At 47.2% G+C, this 13,508-nt stretch overlaps 1 protein-coding gene across 3 annotated transcripts in view; it reads right to left on the bottom strand.

The window, feature by feature from the left end:
• The window catches only part of LOC144934760 (plexin-B1-like), a 125,829-nt gene extending 112,830 nt beyond the window's left edge, over positions 1-12,999 (bottom strand). For all 3 annotated transcript variants that reach the window (XM_078860879.1, XM_078860880.1, XM_078860881.1), the window contains exon 1: positions 12,764-12,999. Coding sequence is in view for 1 of the 3 variants with exons in the window: in XM_078860881.1 (XP_078717007.1) it covers positions 12,764-12,771 (8 nt within the window). In the remaining 2 variants the exon portion in view is untranslated. The remainder of the gene's footprint in view (positions 1-12,763) is intronic.
• Between the last annotated feature and the right edge of the window lie 509 nt (positions 13,000-13,508).

Raw genomic sequence — 13,508 nt, 5'->3', positions numbered from 1 at the left:
AAAACGCCAGTGGTTACACACATTAGTGCCATTTACCTTTGTGATTAATTGACAGAAGAATTAAAAGCACAATAATGTCGCGTGATTATGGGTGGAGCTTTGAAACCAGCCTCTTGGGTCCGGTTCCCAGCCATCGCCAACAACAGCGATGAGTGACGTCTAAACCAACCCTTGGGATAACAACTGCTCCTGCACCCAAACCACATTCAACAAAGTGATCAATTATAGTCAAACCCCCCCACTACCCTCCAACCATGATCGAGACGACATGGGAAGGCCTTCATCCGGCAGTGGATCTAGAAAGGTCTGCACATTATTTATATACACATTCATGTACAGCGCTGTGGTGTAAAAACAGCTACAGATATAAAACAACGGTTTTGTGCAAAGGTGGTCGTACATTCAAGCAGGCTCCACACCCTGCTTGGCCTCCATGGATCCGATTAAATCAGCAGGCGCATTCCTCGTGGTTTGGTCACAGGCGAATGAGACGTAACGGATGTTAAACGCCAAGGAGGGGGGGTACTGATGCGACTCACAACTCGCATAAGACTACGGTACACGCCCTGAGCCAGGAAGGAGGTTACGTACGTGGTGGCTTCACAAAGGCACGAACAGGCTGGCGGTCGGGCATGACACTTCACCGAGCCGGTCACCACACGGTCACGATATGAATTCGGAGCGATACCTCGGCAAAGTGCCCGCTGGAATTAAACAAGCGGGTGACGAGATCGACAGAAATGTGCGGGCACAGCAAATCACCAGCGAATGCAGGTGCACTTTGCACAGGTGAGCTCATGGATGAGACGGAGCCACAACCCCTTTCCCCCCGCAGCCCATCCCATGTGTTCAGAACTCGCGGAATCCACAGCGCCTCCACTCCCTGCCCCCAAGGGCGGACGTTCAAACGTAAATAAAAACAGCTGTCACCTAGCTGCCGTAAAGATACCCACGCGTCCCCCACGTGCCCCAGCGGTTCACAAAAGCTGCGCCGTCGTCCCAAAGCACGAGAGAAATTAAGGATTTTGTCCCGTGCTCACGATATGTGCAAAGCGCAGGGCTACCGCAGTCGTGGGCACGGCTTGCAGAGTAATAAGTTGTAGGCGGGGTCAAAGTCAGATAGACCCAAGGGCACTGTATTCTTAGGTTTTTTCGGTGAAGTCACGTAGGTAAAAAAATTCTAATTAATAAAAGTAAAATAAAAAATAAAATAAAAATCACGACGTTTCGGAGGCAACACAAGCTTCCGTTTTCAGGTGGAACCGTCACAGCACGATTGCTGTATCAAGTCCTGATTTTTTATTTTGTTTATTTAACTTTTATTAATTTAAATTTTTTACCTACGTGACTTTACCGAAAAAACCTAAGAATATGAATCCTTGCAGTCACGAAAGCTTCAAATCTAGAACCAAGGGCACTGGTTGAGTGAACGTACTAGCGAGTGAATGGGCGTGGCTATGTCTAGTTGGGCGTGGCTATGTCTAGTTGGGCGAGGCTGGATGGCGCGAGGGGGCTGACCGCTCGTCGCGTGTCCAGGTTGTAGAGCCTCCCGGAAATTCGCTACCTTTGGCGGGTGCGAACAGACCCTCCTGAAGACGTGGTGCGATGGCACAATGCATACATAACCACAAAAGGGATAACCGCATGTAGCCCTCAGCGAGCACCTATTAAGGACGACAGTGCACAAGGAGCAGCACAGGTATTATGGCCAGCACCGCATGCCGCCGTCTTTGTCTACCCGGTGCTGATGTTTGCACACAGAACATTATTATTACAATACTTGCTTAAGGTTTAATAGTCAATGTTGGAGAAGACCTGGAAAGTTTCAGATGCAACGTCATCACCGATAGCTGTGGCCAGGAATTCCACTCAGGTCACAGGGTTTCGCAACAGAATGTGCTAACCACTGCACCATCAAACACCACCCCCAACACACACATCCCTGCTCTTACATAAAAACAAACGTGTATATTTCAACCATCCTCTGTACAAAGTGTGTTTGAAATGTAATTGGAGTATGACCACTATGGTTATGCAAATGAACAAAGTGTGTATATGTATACATATGGATTAACAAGCACATTTTCACATCACACACTGAATACATACAGTGTGTATATACACACACACAAACCAAAACAGAGATCCCACGCAAACCCTAAATGCACAGACTAACAGCCTCTGTTCGACTGTTAGTCTGTGTATAGGTGAGAGCATATATGGAACCACACTGGGTCACCTTTGGCTCCCATGTGGCTATGTTTACACACCGCACCAGGTAATAATTTAAGGCCGAGTCGAAAGAGAGGAAACCCAGGACCGGTTCCGATATTCATCGTTGCCGTTGGCCATGAGTGAGACCCAAACTCGGGTCGCTGTGTTTGTAGCGCAATTGATTCCTCACTGCTCCACCACACGGAGACACACAAAGAGACAGGTTGCTCAGTTCAGATATTCTAAATAGGCTGTTGGGCTGAGTGACATCAGCGAATGCCTCTTCCTCTTAAGGAGGGTGGTGGGGCCAGTATCAGTCATGCCAGCTGCCTTCATCTCCCCAATATTGATGTGGACCGTATTGCATGGTGCCGTGTATAATCGCCTGATCAAAACATATTTCCTGCTCAAATGAGCATCGAGAATGTTTACATCCCTAAACCAGTGGTGGATATTCCACATTCCCATGGCAGGGGTTAGTACTGTATGTATATTTAGAGGATAACTTTTGTTGCCTTCTCTATAAAATGGTACCTATTTTAATGACCCTGTAGGGATAATAGTCACCCCCCCCCCCAACCAGGATTTGAACTCGTGACCTTCCGATCGGGAGCAGCTCGCTCGACCGCTGAGCCACTAAGGCTGGACATCTCAGAGGAATGCAGATTATAGACATCAACATCCAATAAACGTTATAACTTAACGGATTACAATATAGTCCTGTGGCATACCAATTACAATTGGGATATATACAGCAACTAAATCAGCAGTTCCCAACCGCGGATTTTCTTTTTTCACAAAACATCTGCACAACTATTTAGAAGAGTTAATAAAATGCCAGTAAAATGATTTGTGCCTTTTTAATGATAATTTCACAGCACTTATAGAGGTAGCTTTAATTTAGAAAATTATGTTATTCGTGTTTGGTGGCGTGCAACGTTTTTTTGGAGGGTTGACAGTGACGCGAGTGGTTCCAGACGGTTGAAAGGCGCTGGCCTACATGTAGCCGTGTCTCAAGACACGGAACAGTAAAAGCGGGCAGACTTATTTTAGAGAAAAGCAGTTAGTTGCAGTCAGTTAGGCCGTCGTGGTGGTGAGATGTTAACTCCCTCGCCTGGTATGCAGGAGGTCATGGGTTCGATCTAGACCGGGAATGCCTGTTTATTTGTAGTTTGCATGTTCTCTCCGTGGCCTTGTGGATTTTTCTCCAGGTCCAACACTATTTCCCCCTCCACATTTGGAATCAACATGCGTTTAGAGTATTTGGCTGCTATACATTTCCACGCAATAAGCCACCTCGTTGAGCTATCCTTCGTGACCAGGTCGCTTCTGAAAAAGTCCCAATAGCTCAGTGGGCTTTGCCTGGTAAAATAAAATTAATGAAAAGTCATAGGCAGAGAAACAAAGGAAGGTCCTGGGCCTTGACTTGAAACAGGGGGTAAGCAGCCGACAGCACAGATGGCTGGTGGGAGTTCCAGACAATGAGGGCATTGCAGGAAAATAAGCAACTACAAACTGAGCGAAGGGTGACCGAGGGCCACCCTGGCCAGCCTCGGGCTTGCTGGAGGACGGATCAACAAATAGATTTTGACAAAAGCAAAGGTGGTCACAACTGGAGCCTCCCATTCTGATTTGTGAAAAACAGACTCCTTTAAAATACAGACGGCGGGGAGACAACCACGCAGTGTAGGTGTCTTGTGTCGACCACAACGGAACAAAACGAACGGCACGCAGCCTGACCAGCGCAGGACGCGCCGATTGCGACGCTTCAGAACAAATAAAACACTCGCGATGTGCGTGCGTTTATGCAGTATCGGCCAACAACGAACTGCCGTTCATTTAATGTCACGCACATTTTTACGTGATCGCACCGTAAAGTAAATACGTAAACTCGCGAGACCCGCTCTTGGGAGAGTGTTCAGTAATGAGCGCTTATGGCCGAATACCGATAGCGCAAGACACCTCCTCCGCACGGCATGAAAAAACCCACGCACGCTCTGAAAATCGTTTCCTGGCTTGCATTAAATAGAACTCCGCATGCCGTCTTAAAATTTACGTATTACACATTCACTCAACCAATTCAGACTCGCTCGGACTCTTATTATTACAGCTGGTGATTAGGCCCACGGAGATCAGCAGCTCCGCTACAAGTACGACCACTGCCCAAAACCGTCAGCAGCGGTGGCAGCTGCAGGACGTGGCAATGCCGTAGAGTTACAGAGTTAAATAGAGACTCCTAAGCGCAGACTTTATTTCAGCTGGTAAGCCCAATTGAGCTCATCGGCTCTGTTACAAGGAGGACCTCAACCCAAGACTCCTGGCAGTGGCAGCAGGGTGGGAGCGTGCAAACTAACAAGAGGTAAAAACAAAACGTATTGACAGTAAACAGACGTCGGAACTTACTGCAAACAGGATAAATAATAAACAGATCAAAAAGAGGGTAAAAAATTATCAGATTTCAGACATATGTAGATAAAGAATATAGAGAGCCTGAGACGTAACATAGCTTTAATAACTGTCACAATTAAGCAAACCTTACCACGTAAACTTGAGTCTCGGCCAAAGTTAAAACGGAGGCTGTCATGTGGAAATAAGTCACTGGGATAGGCTAGTAACCTTTTCTGTATTCAAGCAATAAATTACATCTTCATAGAATTGTTAACAGCACATAAGTCAACATTGATGTTTGGATGGATATTTTGGCTCCAGCCACAGGAATGTGAAATTTAATCAATGGCTTGAGAGCATCAATGCTTGGGACTTGCTATTATGAGCGAATTAATATGTTGGCGAAAGCCATTCATACGGTAATTTTTACAAGTAAAAATACGTTCTGTATTTCCATGTACGGTTTCATTGAAAAAATAATAATTTGCATTATTAATTTTGGATCAACAAACCAACTGTGCTGGCTAAGGTGTCAGAGCAGTCGTACACAGCAACGTGTTATTTACCTACCAACAAGGAAAGACAAAAAGGACACAGATCCCCCCCCCCACCCCCCGGGCGACAGAGGCTGTTGGGACAAGGGATGTTAGCGAGCACCTGCGCGAGTCTGCACGGCACATCGTGGAGGGTGCTGTCACTAGCACCACTCCCCCTGCCACCGTCGTCTCCCCAGTGGGGATATTCAAGCACCGCACCAAGTCAACTATACCAACTATTTTAATTTTACCAGGTAAGGCTCGCCGAGCTAGATAGCTGTTTTTCAGAAGCGACCTGGCCACAAATGATAGCTCAACGAAGTGGCTTGTCAAGTGGAAATGTATAACAGCCAAACACAATAAACGCACGTTTCTAAATGTGGAGGGAAAAACCGTAGAAATCAGAGGACCTAGAGAAAAATTCACACGACCACGGGGAGAGACACACAAACTCCAAATATACAGGCGTCAAGGGTTGGGATCGAACCCACGCTTTCCTGTATAGCAGGCGAGGTAGTTAACATCTCACCACTGTGGCACCTTCTTCATTGGAAGCATCTCTGGGAAACCTTGGACCGCTTCAGACATTCGCCACCGATGTTGGCCACTAGCAGAAATCAAATCTCAGGTGTCTGCAGGATTCACCAGTGTCATAACCACTCCACTCGATCCATACAACAAAAGACAAAGATCCCCCGTGTAGCCTTAACAGACTTTTGGCGCAAGTTATGTTAGCGAGCACCTATGAAGGCCAACATGGCACACGAGGGGATGGGTGGCCAGCACAACGCCTGACCGCCTTCGTCTCCCAAGTGGCGATGTTTACACACCACAACAGGTACTCATTTGAGGCCGAGTCGACCTAGAGGAGCCGCTGGACCAGTTCATATATTTGTCACCGATGTTGGCAGTGAGCAGGAATAGAGTTCTGTTCATCGGGTTCAAAGCGTAGCGTGCTAACCACTAGACTACCGCTCCCCACGCACACACAAACTCGCATATAAATTAATTCACAGATGCTGTAATAGACTAAACACTTGTGCTTAAGGGCTTATTGCTTGGGCAGGAAGCTGTTCATAACGTGCCGACATTGTAAACAGTGTGTCCTGTTGGCACAAATTGTTTTTGTGACATTTAGTGGGCTCGTGAATGGAGCACGCACAATGAGCACAGATCTGCCCCAAGGTACAAGTAGGAGCGTATGCGATTCAGCATTTAATCATTCAATTACCGTTCACTTTAGTTCACAGCATCGCGCTCAACGACGTAAATCATCAGGCCCAGCGGGTACTAGAAGAAAAACCCAAAATTAAAATGAAAGCGGGGAAAACATTTTTGTTGAAAAACAGACGGAATCTTACTCATTCTTATCTTGCCGAGGACATGCAAATTACTGTGCCAAGTGTCGTTGTTACCGCGTGTGTATATATACTGTCAAAACAGAGGTATTTTTAAAATGTTTCTACAAAGCGGATAATATATAGTCATAAATATATTTTGGCATTTTAACTCCAAAACGATATCAACCAGAAGTTCAAACAGACCCGTCTTGTCAGCATAGACATAACAATTGTATTCATTCGTTATACACATGTCTATGGGACACTTTTTGTTTGACCCGGGCTGTAAGTGCTCCGATACTTTAATTGTCTTTGTACCGTTCGCCCTTCGGCGTTCTCTGGTCGAACACTGGTGAGACAAAGCCATAGAGACAAGGCCGTCTCTGGTGTAGGCCAATCGGTTTAAAAGAAAACGCCGTATCGAATTATATCAGAGCAATGTTTGTTTGCATGTTTTGCCACAAGTGTGCATGGCTCATGCAGCCTTGATGCCTTGCAAAAGGTTTATCCATTTGGTGTTCGAACATCTATAGCACCCGTTTTACTGCCAGGAAGGGTATAAACCCTATTCTTATCGTTATTCAGTCTATAGCAAAACGGTTAACGAAACCTATGGATTTAAGATGCAATGAATGGCTTCATCAACTCGCAGTGACACGGTCCAAAAACCTCCGACGACCCAGCAGTTGATGAACAAAAGGGCTGCATGTGTGTAGACTTCAACTGTCCGGAGCTGAGGTGTGGAATATATTTCCATGAGAAATTAAGCCCTGCAATATGCATATACTTAAGGACGAACTCGTCAAGGGCAGAAAGGGCTGCCCGATTAATCACACACACACAAAGGCAACCCACGCCACCCACCACTTTAAACCACCACACCACTTAACCACATCCGCGATAGCCACAACACCAGCATAGCGCCCAGTCACCCCACTGTGCCATGTCCTGACGGTTTATTTATCAAATTCCATTCGCATGCTGCAGCGTCTCCGTGATCACCATAATTAGAAGTGACTCGCACGTATAAAAATGAGCTCTTTTGTCATGCCCATATTGCGTAGGCAAATTATTCACAATTGTTCACCAAGGGGACCGACTGATGTTTTTATTTTTGAAACAGCAAGTTTTGTTAATTCAGAACAATATTTTTTGAAAAAAACTTTGAAGAGTAGGCAGCGTTGACCACCCTAGTGGAACCGTTCATAGCACTTGTGCTCTACTTGGCAACTCTGATGTTCTATGAAGAAAGTAAATGCTGTAAAAGACCTACATGCATAGTCCTGTACGGTATATACAATAAAAAAAAGTGTTAATAACATTTATAAGTGACTATACCATTACAGATAACACAAATAATAACAGCAATTGTTTTTTTTCGCCCTTTACACCATGGCATCTCAAGAGTGCTCCACATCACATCTCAAACATGTTAAAGGGCCCCCCGAGGTGGCAGCTGTCCCTGTGGGCACAAGGTCACTCAGCAGCAGGCCTGAAAACGGGCATTTCCATGTTCGTAGGGGGGCGATGATTGCTGCTGTGTATAAACCCAATCGAGTTATTTGCAGATCATAAAAAAGGCTTTACCCTTTCTGGCATAAACACAGGTGGTGTTAAGATGCCAAAAACCTATTGCAAGGCACCAAATCCGCATTAACCACGACACATGCTTGGCGGTAAAACATGCACACAAAATATGATTTGATAATGCATGCATTGTCCTTGAAACTAAATGGCCTTTTATAGCGTTGTCTCATCAGTGCTCGAAACCAAAGGCCAACCAAAAGGTGAGCATCTTGATACAGTATTGAGGAAAAAAAGGGTCCCATTAGAAATTTGCCGATCGTTTTCTGAATTTGGGAAATTTGGACCCCCGACGCTTGCACACAAAGGCCCACTCGTTTCGAATGACGCCAGGGAATGTTTAACCTCCACGGTGAAGCAGACGGCGCGCAATTTAGGTTCATTACACCCGCAGCATTAAACAGATAGGTGCAATATCATCAGGCATGTTCAAACCACTGCCGGATGAAGACATTTCCCCACGCCGTCACCAATCCTCCCGGACCCTGCGATGCCAAAACCCATCTCACTCGCCCCTCTTTCATACGAACAAATCTCGTCGCTCCATTTGCAATGGGCATCCTCCCCTCTCAGGAGCGTCCCCCTCCTTGGACCACCATTCCATCACCAGTCTCGTCTATCCGCCATCGTTCCTTCTGGTGCAGGTTGGTCGGGGAAACCTGCAGCTCCGTAGCCGCACGGCGGCTCTTCACGGAGCGCTTCCGAGACGTAATGCACGTCTGTGTATACATTCACATGCTTTGCAAGCTCGAGAAATGTTGAGTTCTGTACCGAATTCGAAAAAGGGCTATTCTTGTTATTTTGGTTGCAGACCCCCCCGTTCTAGCAGATGCGTCATCCTCCAAGCCCACTTTACTTTCTTGAACAGTTAACGCGACGTCTCCGACTTGCATTTTTTCTACGATCCGTGCGTTTCTCTTCCCCGTCAATCTAATTCCAAGCAAGCACCTCCCTTGGGTGCTTAATTCGCACCTCGCAGTTTTGCTCCATTTTCGTTTTAATCGAACGCGAATCGAAAAAGTGATGCGACACAGACGCACGTACAAGATCGCTCAAATTACCCACGCCACAGCAGCCCCCCCACCCCGCATTGTTGCACACACACACACACGCCGCATTTGGATGATACGAAACCTTATTGAACGGAACAGAGTGGTCTTCAAAGTCCAGCTCGTTGCTCATTGCTCAAATAAATAGGTGCGGAAAGCCAGCATTATCTCAGCAATGCATCACTCGGTGATAAATACGTGGCACAACAACGTCAACAGTGACAGGGGGTGGCAGAAGCAGGTCAGCCAAAGACCACTTTGCAAACAGCTTAAGCCATTCAGTCATCACGCAGCCATAAATACGAGCGTCTGCAAAAAAAAACACACAAAAGGTGTCATTTTCTCACTCTCCGTCATTGTCGTCTGACACCAAAGCTTGGGCGAAAATGAGCGGATGCCAAAAGTGTTTCGCGTGCGTTGCCTAAATTTAGGACGGCAGTAACCCAAGGCTGTGTGGTTAGCAGAGGTCACCCCGGTTTGATTCGATCTCCCGGCACGGCAGCTAAAACAATTGAATACGTTTCTTAAATGCTCAACCCCCCCCCACTCCCATCGCCCCTATGTCCACCGAGAATAATAAATGGGTACACCACTGCAAAGTTTATCGGCAGCTCGTTATGTGGTGGGGTAAAGTGTGGGTACTCCCATCTATCCTAAGACGTCTAACCAGCGTGGAAGAGTAAGGCAGAAGCCATCCTCTGTAGGAGGGCTCTCGAGAGCTCCGCCTGTAGTGGAAGCCCTTCCTGTAGCAGGAGCTTGAGGCAAGCAACTTGCAGGGCTGCACCGTTACCCATAACGAATGATCGTCAACGCTGACCTTGCTGTTGGTGGATTGCGTTCCCAGCTTCTCACACTTCCCACTTTCGGAAGCACCTGAATTTTATTTTAGAAGACGTCTTTCACACACACAGCAGGTACTGCTGCGTGTAGGTGTATTGTCTGTGGGGAGCGGTAGTGTAGCGGTTCGCGCGCTGCGCTACCAACCTGGCCACCCGAGTTTGATTCCCGCTCACGGCCAAGACCGGTGACGATTATCCGAATCGGTCCTGGACCTCCCCTAGGTCGACTCAGCCTCAAATGAGTACCTGGTGAGGTGCACAAGAACATTGCCACTAGGGAGACAAAGGCGGCCGGGCGTGGTGCTTGCCACCCACCCTCTCGTGTGCCATTCCGGCCTTCATAGGTGCTCGCTAACAGCACTTGCCCCAACAGTCTGTTAAATCCATACGGGGGATCTTTGTCTTTATTTAGTGCTCGCTAACAGCACTTGCCACAACAGTCTGTTAAGGCTATACGGGGGATCTTTGTCTTTGTCTGCCACCTACTAATGGGAAAGCCTTTCAGGAAATTGCATACATCTAGTATAGCCAAAGTATGTGTTTTTTTTTACTGCCGCAACATATGTACGGTGCAGAATTACACACACACGGTTCCGTGCGTGTTGTTGTCCACAGTCCATCAATCCAGCGGAAAACATTAATTTTTGAACAGGGGCAGCTGGCCAACAAAACACGCCGCGTCTTCGCAAATCATTGACAATTAAATGTCCAGCTTTTTTTTTCTCTAGAAAAAAATCAGACACATGCACACACACTCGATCACGGGTGTATCGATGACGCTTCGAATGGCTTATTTGTGCCGGACGGGCGCCACGCGTGTAAAGCCAAAAAAAAAATTGTCTCGACTAATACCGATGTCTTGCAAGATTACCTCGTCCTCACAACGCACGTGTCACAAGCCCTTCGTCAATCCACTGCTGGATGTAGATTCCCCCACGCAGTGTTGGGTCGCGGGAGGGGGGGGGGTTGTTTGACCATATTTCGATTTAAAGCTTTCGTGACTGCAGGGATTCATCTTCTTGGTTCTTTCGGTAAAGTCACGTAGAATGGAAATAATAAAATAATAAAAATAAAACATAATAAAATAATTCTCACGACGCTTCGGCCACAACGCAAGCAGCCGTCCTCTTGCGTTGTGCCCGAAACGTCGTGAGAATTATTTAATGTTTTATTTTTATTATTTTATTATTTCCATTCTACGTGACTTTACCGAAAGAACCAAGAAGATGTTTGACCATACTTCACCACGCTGCTCAGTGCTGGTTTGGGAGGGGGGGGGCAACGGACAACATTCGCCACTGCCGGTAGCCGTGACCGCGAATCAAACTCAGGTGTGGCCGGGTTCAGTGCGCTAACAGCAGAGCCACCCCGCGTCTCCAATATCATGTGTAACGACTCTTGCATGTGGTTGTTACACGGACATACTGGTCCCCGTCTTGGGAATGTGGAATTTCCCACCACCGTTTTATTGTCTGTAAACGTGAAATTTGCTTCGTCTCAATGACTTTCCGACATAGGTAATTGTTTTAACAGCCGAAAATAACGTGCGTGTGTGTACACAGTTACCCAGGTAGGTCTGTACGTCTCAATAACGTCAGAGGAGAATCATTAACGTTCGTTAAAGTGGCTTTCCCCGCTTGCTACCAACACAGAATTTCTTTAGGGTCCTGCTCATGTGAATGAAAATTAACAATTGATACAACACTATGATGTTCATTAAGAAAAAACAAGTCAGTATGAAGGGCATCACGGTATTTCTTGTACAGGTACAACCGGAACAAATACGGTCTATACATAACACAGTCCACACACAACATAGTATTGTAGTCCACACGTGATAAACATTATCTCTATTAAACAATGGGGATCACATGAATTCCTTGTACACTGAATGCACTCTAAGCAAAAGAAGAAAACATCAAGGGTATATCCATACAGCGATGTGAAACTACGATATCGTGTGCCCGTATACCGTATTGCACGTGCCATTGTTCCCCGTTGTCTAACACAATGGAAGAAGCATCGAGGAGTTTTATCCGAAGAGATGGAGCAACGAAACCAGCTAAAGTCGTTGTGCAGGTGCTCGGGTGGATAATGATTAACATCGTGGGATTGCGAGAGACGGCTACTTGGTGGAAAGGGATGGAAATAATGCCCCCTTGATCAAGCAGTGGATGAAGCATGGGCCGATGAAAATGACGACGAGCGTGACGGATGTTTAACTTCTTTCGCACCGTACGTACGGCCAACCCAAAACTGAACAAACAAACAAAAAACACAAAAGAAACCTATACCCGCTGTAAATATCCATCGACCGCATCGAACTCCGCCAATTCGCGTTAAGTGTTGCCGAATGCTGCCGTCGAAAACATTGCGGGCGTCCGCTAAAAGTTCACGTGGAACGATGAACATCACCAGCAGGCGAATGCGCTGCTACGATTGTCCTCCGCTGCCTCGGTTGTTGTGCACCGAGCCTGGCCATCTGGCAGTCTCCAAGTGCAACAATAGGCACTGTTCGAGCGGCATCATCGGGAGCACACACACACAGAGAGGTGCCCCGCGCACACTCACTCACGCCGCTCCTTAAAGCCGACACAATTGTTTTAGAACCGAGGGATGGGGGGGGGTAACATCATCGCATCATCCTCAACGTCCCGGCCGGATGGAATGCATCGCAGTGTCGCGAATGTTTGAACCACTTTGCGTGCCGAATAGCCAAGCCCGAAAAACACATCCATGGGTCACAGACACACACACGCGCAAGTCCACGGGACGGAAGGCACACGCACGCATACGATCCACGGGTCCAATACCTCTCCATGCGAGCGCAGTTTAAGTGGAGCTGTCGAATTCCCTCTTCATGTGTACATCTCAGAGAAAGTGAGCAGAAGATCTCCCAACTGATGATGTATCTGCCCGCCTCCGCGGTGGTTGATGGTGGTGGTGGTGATATTGTTGGTGGAGGTGGTGGTGTCGGTGGTGATGCGATTTTCTGCTCTGCTCTGCTTGCTCCCGCCTGCTCTGCCCCTCTCTGTCTCTCCACTGAACCTCCTCCTCCTCCCCTCCCTATTCATCCCTTTCATACGGATGATCATTTTACCCACAATGCATCAGATCACCACGGGCAGACCTTGCCTGCCCCCACGTGGTAACGCGTGATTTGGTGGTGATGATGCTGCTGCTTGCTGCTGCTTGCTGAGCCTGCGTGGGCAGCGATGCACGGACAAGACTCAACACACTCGTCAACAACACTCCCTTAAAATAACAAAATATGTAATGGGCGACGTTTCGGTCAATGGCCCTTCTTCTTCACAGCACATAAAGGTGCTATTTTTACCCCTATCTGGTAGCAGGTTGGTGGACAGTGCTGAACAAAAAAAGGAGATGTTTGGTGTAAGTCTTCTTCGCAACGTGCGTTTTCTTTTGTGCATGTACCGTTTAACCCACACATAGCTGGATGAAGGCCTCCCATATTCGACCATACTTCACCACGCTGGGTTGGGGGAACGCAGACGGGGGAACACAGACCTGTGAGAATAACAGCACTACAATATAGTT

This window comes from Lampetra fluviatilis, chromosome 11, assembly GCF_964198595.1.
Source record: "Lampetra fluviatilis chromosome 11, kcLamFluv1.1, whole genome shotgun sequence".
In the NCBI taxonomy this organism is placed as follows: domain Eukaryota; kingdom Metazoa; phylum Chordata; class Hyperoartia; order Petromyzontiformes; family Petromyzontidae; genus Lampetra; species Lampetra fluviatilis.
This window is presented reverse-complemented; position numbering and strand designations above follow the sequence as displayed.